This window comes from Rhea pennata, chromosome 4 (genome assembly GCF_028389875.1).
Source record: "Rhea pennata isolate bPtePen1 chromosome 4, bPtePen1.pri, whole genome shotgun sequence".
In the NCBI taxonomy this organism is placed as follows: domain Eukaryota; kingdom Metazoa; phylum Chordata; class Aves; order Rheiformes; family Rheidae; genus Rhea; species Rhea pennata.
The window spans coordinates 49,096,821-49,113,106 of NC_084666.1; the positions used below are offsets into that span (position 1 = coordinate 49,096,821).

The window sequence follows — 16,286 nt, forward strand, 5'->3', positions numbered from 1 at the left end:
CAAAATTTTTTTATTTATTTATTTTAAATGAGATGGATCCACTTGTGTGCATAGTACTTCTATAGTTTTTTTTCCTACTACTTTTATCAAAGCACAATAAAGCTGCAGCTTCTTGCATGCTTTTATTTAATGTGTGATGAAATTTTTTTTTTAATATGTGTATATATATACACACGTGTATAAATAAAAATAAAAGCTTGAATGAAATCTCATAAGTGTTAAGGAGGTGGGGAGAGGTGTGTGTGTGTGTGTACTCACACTCTTGCACAAGATCCAAACAAAATACATGTTCTGGAGCATTGCTGGCTGTATGCCCAGACTGAAACATCCTCCTATTTTGCTTAGGTTCTCCTTCTGCATAATTTATTTATAAACACTGACTGAGCTGCTTTGTGGTACTCTTGCTCAATATTTATTATCTCTTACCTACATCTTGAATAACTTGTAACAACAATTCCAAATATGTTCTTTGCTGAAAGGATTTTTTTGTTTGTTTGTTTGCTCATCTGTATTAAAACTTCACAAGATGGTGAACATGGATAAACTTCTACTCTGAGCTCGCATTCTGAATTTTAACTTTCAAGGAATGACTGTCAACAGAAGTCTGTACGTTATATTTTTATGTTTTTTTTTTTTTTCTAGAGTTTCTTTGGTTGTCACAGAAACTGTTGATGCTGGTTTGTTCGGAGAAGGCATTGTGGAGAGTTTGATACATGCTTGGGAACATCTACTTTTACAACCAAAGGTAAATGATGGAGGTTCATAGAAATGTGATTCCTATTTGTAAATATTTATATGCTTTAAAAAATTACATATATGCACATGCTCACACATGAGGATGTCTTTTAAATGTTCCGTACCTACTAATTAAAAAAACAATGAAGGTTTTGTTCTATGAATTTTATTTTGGTGAAAAGTGATTAGATGGCAGCTGCATACACTGAGCATCTGTGAGCTACTGTCCTGATGCAACATTCCAGGGGCAGCATAAAGAGACAGTTCACTTCTGATCACTGTTAACTGTTCGTTTTCTTATCCTCTTGGTGAGTACCACCAGAGATGATGTTTTGTATATGTGTGCACTAATCCCCTGCGGGTTTCATTGCAACTTAGGCATTTTATATTGAGATACCAATTAGCCATTAGAAAGTCTTATTAGTCTAAGCAAAAAATGTTAAATAGTAGAAATACTTCTTGTTAACACTGGGCAACAGTACTGTCATCTGGGAAATATGCCATTTGCTTATACTCTTAATTTATTTTTGCCAACTGCTTAAACGTTTTTTGCCTTTAAACTAGTATACACCAACCCATATATGAGACTGTCATATTACTTTCTGTTTAACTTCTGTTTAATTCTGATGAAATACAGACACTTTTTTCTCTGCTTGATTTTATATTGCCTCGATTCAAATAATGAGAAAGTCTTACCTGACTGAAAGTCTTTGTTTTATTGAACTGGAACTGATGTCCTCTAGTGTTAAGAATGGGAACCTTGTGTAAAGGCAAAGTCCTCAAATGTTTGAATACACTCTAAATGGGAGGAACAAACTAAAATACATTTTAAAAAATTACATGGGGCAAGTAGTGACCTGCAAACTGCAGCTGGTATGTGAATATATTGAAATACATTGCTTAAGAGACTACTTAACTAGTTGAGTGGAAATCTGAGACACCTAATCACTGGGCATTTCCACTGATGTTTTTGACTACAATAATGAATGGTCAATAGTAGTACCCAACTTAGGATTTGCAGCAGTGGTGGAAATAAGTCACTGTCTCATTACATATTATTGTTCATGTTTCTACAGCCTAAAAATCAAGATATTCATACTAAAGACTGTGGCCAAGTTATTCCTACAAGTGCTACAATATTTGGGATGGCAGTAGAATGCAAAGAGATACGTAGACATCACAGGTATATTTATACTCTGGCATGGTTTGAACCTGTTCTTGTTATGGGAGGAGAGAACGGTGATTTTAATTTTTATGAAGGATTTTTTTATTTAGTTTTTTTTAGATGATGCTTGTCTGTCTCTGTAAACAAAACTGTTCAGTGTGATTTTTTAAATTTATTATTACTTTTTATTTTTTACTCCCCTCCTTCCTTTGCTACCCCCCCAACCTCCCACAGTAGTTATACTCATGCCACCACCACTAACCCCATCTATTCCATGCTTTTTTTTTGTTCAGGATTTCTGGATCACTGCGTTAGAAACTCTTTGCTTTTTTGTTTGTTTTTGTTTCTGTGAAATCCATACCTTTAACACATACTAAGGAAATAAAAATTCCAATTCCTTAATAATAAAACTACCTCTCTATTTCTGGATCAGAGATTGTTGGATTAACAGTTGACTTTTATCCTCATTTTGCCTTCTTTATAATCTGCTGCCTACCTCAGTGCTGAGTCTAACCCTTTCAGAAGTTGAAGATAGGATTTTATAGAACCTAAATGTTAATAATCCCACCTAGTATTCTCCTCCTGAAGATATATCTTATCTGATCTTGAACTATCATGCAGGCTAGTCTCTTGATTGAGATCAGTTCTGATTGCGTATCAAATTCTTGTTCATTTGTATTCTCATCTTTTAGAACAGCATTGTTGTGTGGGCGCAGTTCCTGTCTCAGATGCTTGAATTTGATGCATTTTATTTAGGATTGATTTTGTCACAGATTAAACAGAATACTTTAACTTTGCCAGGAGCTTCAGTACCCTGGAACAGAAAAATAGCTAGGCTGTATCAGCAGTTTTTCTAATGCAGTACGCTCGAGCAATAGCCAGAAAGAGACAAAAGTTTCCATAGTAGATAGTTATAGAAGACATTTCCTTTAGGAGAAGTGTTTAATTATTCATCAGTTAAAAGATGTGTTTATGCCTTGAAAAGTGAACATTACTGTTGCTTGCAGGATTAAAATTTTATCTACTGCAACTTTGCATTTTCTGGGTGACAGTCCTTTCTGATAGTACAGTTCAAGGCCAGGTGGTGAGCAAGACTGAAGTGATTTTCACAATTTAGTTATATGCTGTGGGGAGAAGAAACATTTGACTTAATCAGTTTTAAATTTCCTGACTTCTAGTTTAATCAAGATCCTTTTTGCTCCAATAAGAATGAATGTTATAAGTCAATATTCTTTAATAGAGTATTGCTAAACCTGTTCTCAGGTTTAAACTATCCAGATTTCTTTGGCTTGTTCGGATGCATACATCTTTTCACTTAGCTAAGCTTTTTCTTAATCTGCATCAAAAATCTATATTTATTACGTTCTCCTGAGCAGGATGCCTGATGAAGTAACTTTATGAAAGTATCTCTTCCCTTGTGCTTTTTTATAGTCTGACAGTGTGTGTCTTATTGTACAGGAACAACTTACCTTTGAGTTAAAAAAAAAAAAAAAAAAAAAAAATCATGGGTGATTATATTAAATGTAGAGTCCAGAAATCTGTATGAATAACTGAGATCTTCTTCTTAAGTACATTTATTAGGAATTAATTTAATCTAGCGACAAGTACTGATTCAACTTGATTGATGAGGGAATTCCATTTTAGTTTAAGTGTTGATACTCTTGCAGATGACATGATTACCTGTCTTTGCTCCCTTTATGCTGTAGCAATTTTAAGTTGCACTGCATTTTACAATTATTTTTAGGCTTTTTTCCTAAAATCTAGTGAAACTCCAGATAAACGGTATCAGTTGTTTTTCTTGCAATTCTAGTTTTGATGCACTTTAGCCAACTCAAACTTTTTATGTTAATTTATCACCCATTGTAATTTTTTCAGCTGATGTTTTAATGATAATTTTAATGTCACTTCAGTACACCTGGTGCTGCTTATAGCCATTGTCTGTTTCCAAGAACCAACCACTCTAGGACCGAACTCTGCTGACTGTTTTTATGATTAGCTTCCATTTTTTTTTCTGAAATCACTGCACGCTGCAATTCTGTCAGATCAATATGAAATGTATGTTCTTCCAAAAGAACAAATGAACCGACAAATTTCTGAGAAGACTTAAAAGTTTTGTGGAAATCGAAATTTATATTTAGAAGAACTCTTAAGGTATTGCTGTACAGTGTATGTTGTTTTTTCAGATTTGGATTAAATATTTTAAGAGTCACATTATAACAGTAAAGGAATATTCTAGAACAACATAACTCTGCTGCATTGGTGCATCTACCTCTAGTCATTTCGAATAAAATACACTAGCAGATGGGCTACTGTCCTAATTTAAGTCACGATAGATTTACAGCTTTCATGTTTTTAATTTAAAACTTTTAGTCTGTTGGGCTCCAGAAAGAAAGGCAGTAAAATCACTCAGTTTTTGTGCTTGCATCTTAAGGCTAGAAGGGTTCACTGTAATAATCTGCTTACTTCTCCCTCAATACAGCCTTATACAGAAACTGCTGTTTTAGTTGTAGATGTTTCTTCTGGGAGAAGTACGAGTTCAATTTTAAATAAGAGAATATGTCCTCATCCTTCATGTTAAAATGGTTGGATTAATTTAGCAGAAGAAAAGATTCTAGGCAACTTTGGTATTTGTTTAATTTTGATGGCATGTCATAGTTCGCATTTTGCACTTCCATATGTCACTACACTTTTATTACCAGGGATGCTGCTCCAAAGGTGGAACCTGATTTGGTTTTACATTTTATTTGTCCATAATGGTCAAAATATACTAGCTAAGAGTCTAAATTATGACAAAAGACAATTTATTCAGTTCTACTGTCAAGAGCTTCCCTACATCAAGGAGATGACTCTATCTGACATTAATTTTGTCAGACAGCCTGTCTAGTCCCAGTTAGTTGTAGAGAGATCTCTTGCAACTCCTGAAAAAGTGATTCAGAATTTAAAGGTAATTTTAGAAGTTTAGTATAGTTGTCATTAGAACTGTTACAGTGAGATCTGGCATTCAAGAATGTAGATTTTTCTCGTAGCTGTTGCTCAAATGAGAACTAAATGCCTCGCACAGATGCACTTTTGAAAAACTTTATGAAATATAGCTTGTGTAAGACTTGTCTCATGCAACTTCTTGACTCACACTCTAAAAACTAGAATATATCTAAGTCCTCAAACCTAAGGCTGACAGGGTGTGTGATAAAATAGTTACTTTAAAGTAGTCATAGCATTTTCTTTTCCTTGAAGCTTGTAAAAAGATTGTTTTAGAAACCTGGCTGATCTTCTCCCATTTTCTAAGAGAGGGTACTTTTATTCTGAGTTGTCAAAGCCTTTTCCATTAAGAAATCAACCTAGTGATTTTCCTTGTAGCTATTTAACTAGGAAAAAATACTTTATTTTGCATAGATTATGTGCTTGATAAAGATACTACAAATCAAATGTTTTACTACAAATCAAATATTTTATTCATTTTCAAAAAAAAATGAATTTTCCTTTTACATATCTTTCTTCCTTGTTCTGACTGTTTTGTTCACCTGCAACAAACACCCTACCCTAATTATTTAATGCAGCAGAAGAAAAAGGTGTTTTCTGTTCTTACTGTCACAGGGCATATTTTATTTCCAGATTTCTGTTGAGACTCAAGGAATAGTACTTAAGAGGAGGCAAAGGTGTCTTAGACAAAGGGCATACAGGGCTTATTCACATTTTGTAGCACAACATTCAGTTCAGATTCTTAAGGGAAGTTCATTTTTCAGAAGTGCTTAAGAACTGCTCCAGATGTATTAAGCAATTATATTTTTTTGTATTTTTAAGTTTTTTTTTCTTTTTGCACTCTACACTTAAAAAAAAAAAAAAAAAAAACAAAACAAAACAAAAAAAAAAAACTTAGTCATCCTGGGAATAATTTTCTATTTTTTGTTTTTTCCCCAAATTATTTAAATGTTTCCTTTCTCCCCTTTTCATCCCTCACAGAGTGGGAATGCAGGAAATTGCTGGTGTGCATTTGGCAAATTCAGTGCAATTTTTTAGTCCAACATATGCTTCTGCTGGTTCTGAGGAAACTGTTGAACCTTACACTACTGAAAAGCTTAGTCGAGTTCCCGGAGGTTACGTACCTCTGACAGAACCCTTTCAAGTAATGACAGTGGATTTCAACAATCTACAGGTAATGATTTTGCATCCTTTAAAAGTAATCTGTTTAGAAATAATTAGAACCTTGTATCTTAGTAGTTTTTGAGGCTCAGTTCCACTAATGTTCACAAGTTTTCAGTTGGCAGTGTTGCATTAAAGCCCTATAGTCCTGTGTTGATTCTGGTACTTGTCCAATCCCATAGTTAGCTGTTTCATCAGAAAATGACAGTCTTTGGGTATTTTTTTAAGTTGGGGGCTTTCTGCTTAGTTGTTGAATTTTTACTTTTTGTTCATTTTGTTTGATACAATTTAGTGCGCTGAACTAGCTTAGCATGGGATCGAACACTTCCCAGCCTCAGTGCGGAAAAGGGGAGCAAGAATGCAACAGATTCATTTTAAGTTGTTTATGCAGTTGTGGAGCTGCCATAGTTAACTCTTATAAAGTTAAGGGAGTCTTCAAGGAGCTCTTGAAGCCAAGAGAAAGGATAAAGGATGTATTTTACAGCTGGTATCAAGATGTTAGCAAGTATTGATGGGTAAGCATAAAAGAGATGGGAGGTAGAGAAGTTACCTTTTCCCTATTCAACCAGTTTGATTCCATCCCTTCAATTCTTATGGTAAAATCCTAAAGTATTTTTATAATATGGTAGCATTATTTTGTGTATCACAAGTATATTGTAAGATATTCTAAGTAGAGGTAGAGGGAAGAAACAATTAACTGATTTGGAACTACTGGTTACTTCTGGTTTGCTGTTACTTTGTCACTGGGCAAATGTGGTTATTTTAAACACTGGTAGCTTATTTTCACTCCTGTATTTTTTCCATCATTAACACTTTAGATGTTCAAACAATGCAGCAAAGAAAGATAACGAGTCTTCTCATATTAGGAGAAAAAAAAATGACGTGCCTACTAACAGTAGCAGATATATCTTTTAAAGATTCAAATTAAGGTATAAAATCACTTATTGCTAATAAGGTAATTTTAAAGATCATTCTCTAAATTTATATTTCAAACAATTAGAGGGACAAGAGAGACATGGAGCTACTGGAGAGAGTCCAGCGTAGGGCTACAAAGACAGTTAGAGGACTGGAGCAGCTCTCCTGTGAAGAAAGGTTGCAAGAGCTGGGCCTGTTTAGCCTAGAGAAGACAAGACTGAGAGGGGATCTTGTCAATGTCTACAAATACCTTAAGGGAGGGTGTCAAGAGGATGGAGCCAGACTATTTTCAGTGGTGTCAGGCACACCTGGCACAAATTGAAACACAGGAAGTTCCATCTGGATATGAGGAAGAAATTCTTTGCTGTGCGGGTGACAGAGCACTGGACCAAGTTGCCCAGAGAGGCTGTGGAGTCTCCTCTGGAAATGTTCAGAACCTGCCTGGACGTGATCCTATCTAACAGACAGTAGATGACCCTGCTTGAGCAGGGAGGTTGGAGTAGATGGTGTCCAGAGGTCTCTTTCAACCTCAACCATTCTGTGGATGTTACACCTTTTCTGCCTGTGTTAGCTATCTAGACCTAAATTGACAGAAAAGAAGACTTAAAATACAGTTTAACAGTATTTCTCAAACTTAGTTATAGGAGGCTTCAAAGGCATTGATAAAGATCAAAGAAGTCATTCTAACAATTAAAATTAAGTTAAAAATTTTTGAGCAGCTAAGGTTTACTTTTATTACTAGCAGAAGCTAAGTTTCCTCTAAGGCAGGGAAATGAGATGCAGTTGTAATTACAGGCTGTGGATGTTTGCAGCTGGTAAAGTACTACCTGTTTATGTTCCTGGCAGCAGATCAGTGTTGCTGGGAGTGGAAGTGAGTATTTACCTTGGTAGCCAATAATTACAGCTGATTCTCACTTTCAGGCCCTACAGCAACTGAGCTGTTGCCAATAATCATAGATACTAGCTCCTTCTGATTTCGTTGAGAGGTTGCTTGTATATGTGGAATATCTGAAAATATTCTGGATCAAGACATAAGAAATTTAACTGCATTGTTTTTGTAGTTTTTCTTTCTGCTTGTAGTCCCATTCACCTTTTTTAATGCAAGTTATTTTTGTTTTTCTCACTTATGGACTATACATAGTATACTATTCTTTCCTTCTTTACTGTTTATCTCTGTGTCACTGTTTTGTTTTCTTTGCTGTCTCACTAACTACATTGATGAAATGCCATGCCTGATGTATTGGAGCTGTTCTAGTCTCTAATTGCTGTAATTGTAATAGATAACAGGAGAAAGTTTAGGAATGTGAGGAATAAATAGCATAGCAGATTAAAAGTGGATGAACTACTAATGGGAGAATTTTCTTTTTTTTTTCTTTTTTTTTCCTTTGGTGTATGTGTGGTATTACATCCATGTTTTGTGGCACACTATAGCTATTAGAACTAGAAGGAGAGAATCTTGGGCCTGCTGCTTTTGAGGAATAATTGGAAAGAAAGTTTTTACAAGGAAGTATATTTCTAAGTAGCTGTTTCTTCCCAGAGGCAGAAGCAGATGCATGTACTCATACTTCTAGCCTGCCTTGTTTCAAGGTGCTTACTTCCAGCAAAGACTTGACCTATTACTCTTTCCTCTTCCAGTTGAGGACATAGAGAGAAATGACTAGCAGCAAAGCAATTTTTTGAAGAGCAGTGAGATCTCATTATGAACTTCATTAGCATCTTACAATTTTGATGTGTGCATTGTTCTGCTGTTTCTCAATTGTGAGAAGAAGAGACATAGATAATTTTTCCTTCTTTATTCTTAATCCGGGTTCTCCAAGAGTTTAAGTGCAGCATGGGAGAGCTAGTAGTATTCTTAGGATGGAACTCTCCACGCCTGCCCCATCCCCCCTGGCCTCATTACTTTAGCTGTTACTTTATGAAGATTGAAGTTTAGAGAGGACAAACTTTCACTTGGAATTCAGGAAGCTGACAAACTGAATTTGTAGGCATTGCTGTTAGTGAACAGTATGGTTGTGACTAAGGAGATCACAAGGGACCAAAGGTGGTCTGTTGTTGGTGTGTCCCAGACTTGTCTAAGGCATTGGAGCTGGGCTTTTTTCTTTGTGAATGTTGGCAGTGGAATGTTGTGACAGAGGAAAAGAAAATGTACTTAATTTCTGTTATTAATTTAGATGTGTTGGAGAATTGATAACGTGCTTCCTTTAGGAAAGATCTTAGCTCTTTGTAGTAGTTACATTGTACATGCGTGAGTGCACAAAACTGATAGCCTAGGTAGCAGAGAAAATAACATTAAATGTGTTTGTCTTAGTGTTTCTATAATGCTTCCTCAGCCCTCTGAGGGAATTCTGTGCTTACATACATGATTAAATGTCTCCTTCAGTATTTCTAGGATTGATTAAATTTAAATGCAGCCTTCAATTTAAGCATATGCTTAAGTGTTAGCTTGAAACCAGCTCAAAAGACTGGTTCTGTTTTATTTCTGTTGGACAAGCCTTAGTGTTTTTAAATATGAACATTCTTAGGCATGCATGTATTTGCATTAATGCCTAACCAGACACAGGTTGGCTGTGTGTGTGTAACTGCTCTTCCATGTAAGTCACAATGTTAGTGAATAGTAATGTTGGTAGATGGTATTGTGGTGGCTTGTGAGTTTCAGGTTTCTGTTGGATGTCCTCGTGGGCTGGTGGGGAAATTTGGGATGTAATAAAACTATTTTATTTAGAGAAAGAAGCTCTCTCACACTTTTGTTTTTCTTCTTCCACTCTGGTCAGGAGCTGAAAAGCCTTGCAGGCAGAAAGCCTTGGAAGCTCAGCCTACCAGTCACCCAGGGAGGAATCTTAGATGCTGTCGTGGTCTGGTTTGTATTACAGCTTGATGATGAGCATGCTCTGTCTACAAGTCCCAGTGAGGAGTCTTGCTGGGAACAGGCAGTCTATCCTGTACAGGATCTCCCTGGTACGTCCAGTAGATTTTCCTGTTGCAGTATGTTAACTGGGTTTTGTTTTGTTCTTGAGCTAGTCTGTTTATTACAAAGTTTAGGAAGCAGCTTAGATTTAGAAGGTAAACAGCAGATAGCTGTGTGGTCGTGCTCCTGGACTGCAGTGCACAGCCCCTGCAGCAGATCTTGTAAATGGGACTCTACTATGAAATCGATAAACGTGCCTAGGATCTGGGAGAATTAACACTTTTTTCTTCCATCTCTCCCATCTCTCTATACTGAATCAAATGCTTTTTAGGACAGCTCCAAAGAGTGTGGCCACTGAGTGGCTCTACATAATCAAGTATATGACATGTAAAAAAGAAAGTGGGGGAGGTAGTAATTGTTATCTGCTATTGCCACAAAAAATTAATGCCTCCCTTCCCTCTTCTCCCCCCCTCATTTTGGAAATGATTTGTTTAATATGCTTTTTGCTAGAGTGGCGGTGTCACTTTCAGCAGCCTCTACTGTCCACTTGCCTATTTTTCCCTTGTCCATTTTGATAGGACAGTATGAACAGCTGTGACACAGACTGGTTCAAGTAGAAATGTAATGGACAGAAGAGACTCTTCTAGCCTAGGTTGGCACTGAAAGAAATGTTTGTCAAACTGTAGCTTTTGTTACAAAATTCTGGTTTGTATCAGTAGGTTTTCTTGTACTTTCTAAAAACATACTAGAAGTATATGAAGGCCATCTTAAGTTGTACACCATACATGTTCCAGTCTAATTTATTTTAAATAAACTCTCACCCTCTGTAACCTGTAGGTATTGTTTTTAATGTAATTAAAAATTCATCTTTGCAGGAAGGATTAAAATGTTGAATATTTAACATTTGGCATTTTTAAGCCAAAACAGTTTCTTCTTCAGTATGTCTTGTATTCAGCACTGCTTTGGGCAGATCATTTAATCTCAGAAGAAGTCTTCCAATGATAGATAAATGGATTTGCCTAGTCTGAGACAGGTTAAGGGACAGTAGCCAAATACAGCTTGTGGACTAGAGAGCTGCATGGTGAGATCTGGAGGAACTTCCTCTTTGGAAGGCTGCTGGTTCCATTCTACAGACTGTTGCACACGTGAGCCCCTTTTTGTGTGTTGCATCAGTGTTAAAGACTGAGAAATGTGACTAGAACAATTGTTTCAAACATACTGATAACAGCTAATGAAGAGATGAGATTACGTGTTTCTTCTAGAGCACAGTATGGCTGCTTCAGTAATAATGCGTGTCATAAACTAATTGATGTGACTTTTCTGTGACGTTTTTCCAAGATTATTCTGTGAAGACTGGAGATACTGTGACAATGGAAGTTTGCTGCCAAGACTGCTACTTGAAGATCCAGAAGATTTCTTTTTGGACTTCAGAGTGTGGGATGGACTTCAGTAACAGAGATGACACACTGAATTTGGGTAGTGAAGCTGAATTATGTAATGCTCTGGCTAGTCTTCAAACGACTAGCAAACAGGATAGCAAAGGTCAAGTGTGTGTGCTAGAATCCACGGAAATAGCCCTGCTGAACAATATACCATACCATGAATGCTTTAAAGCTGCCATTGGCAAAGTGCTGTCGTCATTAAATCCAAGTAAAGACTTGCAGACCATGGATGTCGATGGACATGGCAGTGGGTTGAACCTTCAAGACAGTCAAAACAAGAGCTCTCTAGATGCAGCTCCTGATCCTTTGTATGTATTAGATGTATCTGAGGGCTTCTCTATCCTGCCAATTATTGCCGGCAAACTTGGACCAGTTAAAGCTTACAGTTCTGTTGAGAAAGAACAGCATCAAACAGCCCTTAATGTAATTTCAGAAGCTAACCATTTCCCTAAAGAAACATTAGAATTTTGGCTCAGCCACTTGGAAGATGAAAATGTGGTGTTACAGAGACCAAAATCAGACAGGCTGTGGAGTATTATCATCTTGGATGTTATAGAGACATCTGGTTTAATCCAGCAGGAGGTGATGGAAAAGGCTGCAATATCCAGGTACTGTATACAAATCTGTAAGTATCCAAGCAACAATGGACAAAAGTGTTCTATATGGACAAGGTCCAAAAGCCCAATGGACAAAGGGATCCATAATGGTGTGGAAACTTCTGAAAATGCCCCCTTTTAACTACAAAATTAACATAATGTTGCTTCTGCAGAGCAGAAGTTTGTTTTCAAAACAAATTGAACTCATCCTTTTGAATTTCCCGGAATCTCCTTGGTGTCTGACCACTATATATACATGTACTTTAAAGAACTGTCAAGGTTTCACTTTCATAGACTTCTAGTGTACAAGAACATGTATGGGTAGATTTTATTGTTTGACCTGTCAGAAGCTTCCAGGATAGCAAGCAGCATGCTAATAGCTGAGGTAGCTTTTAATCTAAGACTTAAGTTAGAGAAGTCCAGATTCATGTACTTGTCAAGCTGTTATTGCAACAACCTGTTACTGTTAAAAGACAGACACCTGGTAATAGAACAGCTGGGGAGAGACCAAAAGAGCTAGCTGTTACCTGAGGTGGGGAAGTGGGAAGGAATACAGAATAAGGAAGAAATAAAATAATGGAAATGCATACCGAAAAAAAAAGTGAAAAAAGATTATATACTTTTATGGGGCTTGGGAATCTCTGTTCATCTTTTCTAAGTGATGGCAGGATAAATATTCCAAAAGATTTATGTATGTGACCTTTTCTAAGATAATTCTTTGGATGCGTTACATATTTGCTGTAGGAACAAATGGGAAATTACTTTGATTTGTCATATGCAAACTCAAATCTGTTGGCATGAAAATATAATCAAGAAAGTCATACATAGTACACTGCTTTGTTATCCAGTGCCTATGGAAAGAGGCCTACTACAGGAAAAGAACCTGGAAGAATCTGTACTAATTCTGAAGAATTTTGCTGAATATTATCCTAAATTAAAACATCTCTTTATCTTTGCGCTGCTCTCAGCAGTGTGGTATTCACACTATGAAGAAGGTTCAGAGGTGATTTTTTTGCTGCCCTCTTCTCTGCCAAACCAGTGCCCCAACAGTATCTGATGCTTCACTTCCAGTTCAGTTGGATGTTTCTGACAATCCTGCAGTATTAGATGTTGATGTGATGAATCAGTCTCATTACCTTCATCTTGAAATGTCAGTTTCTAATACACTAAGATTACTTAGTTGCATACTTTGAGTTAGTATTTGCCTGACAAGTTTTTTGTTGTGTGGTGGGTTTTCTTGTTTGTTTTGTGCGATACACCTGTCTAGTCTGATGGATTAAACTGAGAAATGCTTATGAGCATTTGACTTCTGAGGAGGAACTTGTGCCTTTCTTAAATGTAGTTACTATTCTTTCTTTACTGTTGAGTGATATGCTTTAGTGGTGAAATCTCTCTTTTTACAGATGTTTACTTCACAGTGGAGGAAAGATATTTCCACAGTATGTATTGATGTATGGGATGCTTGTAGAATCACAGTCTCTGTTACTGGAGAGTGCAGTTCAAGGAACAGAACCAACTCTTGGGTTTAATATAGCCCCTTTTATCAACCAGTTCAAGGTATGAAGTTGGTGAATGTTTTCAAGCACAGTTCTAAACCTGCAGCTGTGTAGCTATTTAGTTTCAATATAAAATGCAGGAAAACTAATGAGGTGAAACTTTCATTTTGTTGAAGGAATTTAACAAGGGAGATTTATGTGGCAAGTCAGGCAAGAACCTTGAGATAAACTGAAATTTAAGTAAGAACATCTATATTAAACTGGTGTGGGAGAATTTTTGGCAGAGAGTAATGAAAGATACAATGATATTATACAGAAAAGTGATCGTGCTGTTATGTTCCCTTAATCAGCTTGTGTCTCAGCTGTCACATTTCAGAAGGCATTAGAAGGTTATATTTGTAGAGACAAATTCCTTACAGGCATTACAGTAATTCCTAGAAACTATTGCATTATGATTAAGTCTTAAACTTGTAACTGTTTTATAGCTACTGATAAGCCTGAAATTCTGGTGTACCCTCTTAGGTACCTGTTCGTGTGTATTTGGATCTCTCTACGTTGCCATGTCTACCCTTGAGCAAGCCAGCAGAACTTTTAAGGCTAGATCTCATGAATCCTCTCTTAAATAGCTCCAGCAGAGAAGTGAAGGTGAGTTAAATATACATCGATTCAGAAGTACACTTTGCTGCCTCTCTTCAGAGCTCTTCATTAATTGCTCATCTGCAATGCAAATTTCAATACAGAATCTGCTTACTGGCAGGCCTCTCTGAAATGGGTAGAAATGGTTTGAACTACTGTACCTTTGAATTTGATTCAAAGATTTCTTGAAAAGATGTAAATGGCTAAACTAATATTTTAAATACTTCTAGGTGAAAATTTGTAAGTCTGGCCAAGTCACTGCAATTCCCTTTTGGTATCACATACATCTAGATGAAGACCATAGTTTGAATACGTCAGATGAGTTCTCACATTGGAAACAAGCTGCAGTTGTTTTAGATAAGCCTATCCAGGTTCAGCATGGAGATGAACTTGTGCTTGATGTCCAGCATCATAAAAGCAATATTAGCATTACAGTAAGACAGTGAAGAATGTCACCTGCAAATGGATGTTGGGTTAATTATCTATGCATACACAGGTTGTTCAATGTAACTGATATTTATATTAAAGTCTACATTTTATCTGCTGATCAAAGAGGGTATTTTATTGCTGTAAATTTTGTAAATTTTTAAGTATTTATTAACTGAAACTCAAACCTCAAGGCTATTTTACTAGCCAATTAGAAGAGAGATACTGTTTTTACTGTAGCAAGAAAAGTGAGTGCTAGCAGCTGTTGTTTGGGGTTTTTTGATTTCTAACAACTCTGAAAGAGACTTATTGTATAGATACTTCTATTACAGGAAAGCACCTGATTTGTAAATCTGTATCATTTAGGATGTTCAGCTATTGTAGCTCGGAATGCTGTGTAAATCCTCTGTCCCGCTCTCACGGTCACTGATAGAACTCGTATCAGTGCCCCATCAGCAGCAGTACGAGAAAAAGCATCTGGATGACTATAGCAGAGATGAAGTGTGTTATTAAAACAGCTGTGGCTGTTTAAGGTAGAAGAGACCTTGTTTTCCTGAACCTGAGTTTCACTTCTCAGTCCTAGGCACAGCTTTACTTAAATGTATTGAGATCTTCACCTTGTAGTAGGGAATGTGCCTACCATTCCAGTTGCAGTTATCACAAGTGAGTGTTGTATGTGTACAATTATAATGAGTCATAAAAGAAGGCTGTAGAATAAGTTGTACAGCGAAGGTCAAGCTTGGAAACTTCCAGTACCTTAGAGAATCACAGTATGTCTGGTAATGTAATGGGACTGAGGGCTTAGGCTATGTGAAAGCTGGTGTGAAATACTCCATCAGTCATGCACCACAGTACTTCTGCTCCTTTTCTGCAGCATTACACAGGTAATAGGGTTCCAACAGGTTCCTGTTGACTTTCTCTCTAAATAAAAGATGAAAAAATGTTCTAATTTTTGTGCTTTACATAGTTGCTTCTACCTGCACATGTGTAGGGGGGAAAAACTGTTTGCAATACAGCTGCAAGTATTTGTGCATCTAAGCTGCTTCAGTGTCATTGCTTTAATCCCCACATAGAAGAGACTTCTGTGATCTTCCCTTATCAAAAACCCGTGAAAAGATATCCACTAGTATTTTTTTCTTATAATTTCATTGCAAGCAAGAGTTGATTGACCCAGCCTGCCATAAAACCTGATGGCTGCTTGTCCTCCACCCAATTATTTGAAAACAGGGGTTATGACTAAGTCAAGTTCTGAAGATAAAGTAACTGAATACTGCCCTCTTTCCAAGAGTCACAATACACACAGTAGCAGTGTTCAAGGTAAGGTGAAACTTCAGATGAGAAGTTTGGAGAAGATTAGACATAAAACAGTTTTGTTGGAGGGAAACAAATAGTTAAGAAACAAGGAGAATGACTTGTACCTAGCTAGTTCACATGAATGTGATAGGTCTATTAAGCATCTTGTTGTAGTTTTCAAAAAAACGATGGGGTAGAATGGAGAAGTTCTTGAAATGCAAGAGCAATTTTAATAGGAAAGTATGATCCTACAACTTTCTACCAGAAAGATTTTTTTCATTATAGCATGCAAGAGCACCACATCCAAGGAATGAAGAACTCAGTTTAGCATGATGCAAATAGTAACAACTGAAATTGTGTAGCTTTTGAACTAACACTAAAGAAATGCTCAAAGTAAAGCAGTGTAGTAGCTTTCCAGAATTAACTTCCTTGTGAAGCACCATGTGACTCTCTTATCAAGACACTTAACTAGCCACTTCCATATTAAAACTTCCTCCCCAACTTACATAATTATTTACACCAAGCAGGCAGAACATC

General features: G+C 36.6%; 1 protein-coding gene across 3 annotated transcripts in view; it reads left to right on the top strand.

Moving 5' to 3' along the window:
- PRMT9 (protein arginine methyltransferase 9) overlaps positions 1-16,286 on the top strand; it is a 34,295-nt gene that overhangs the window by 9,066 nt on the left and 8,943 nt on the right. For 2 of the 3 annotated variants that reach the window (XM_062573881.1, XM_062573882.1), the window contains 8 exons: positions 643-745; positions 1,812-1,918; positions 5,861-6,053; positions 9,727-9,910; positions 11,199-11,910; positions 13,302-13,455; positions 13,917-14,039; positions 14,261-15,405. In XM_062573881.1, the coding sequence (XP_062429865.1) occupies positions 643-745; positions 1,812-1,918; positions 5,861-6,053; positions 9,727-9,910; positions 11,199-11,910; positions 13,302-13,455; positions 13,917-14,039; positions 14,261-14,476 (1,792 nt within the window). In that variant the 3' untranslated portion in view covers positions 14,477-15,405. Of the gene's footprint in view, positions 1-642; positions 746-1,811; positions 1,919-5,860; positions 6,054-9,726; positions 9,911-11,198; positions 11,911-13,301; positions 13,456-13,916; positions 14,040-14,260; positions 15,406-16,286 lie in introns of those variants that run through there. The other variant, XM_062573880.1, reaches the window with a different exon arrangement.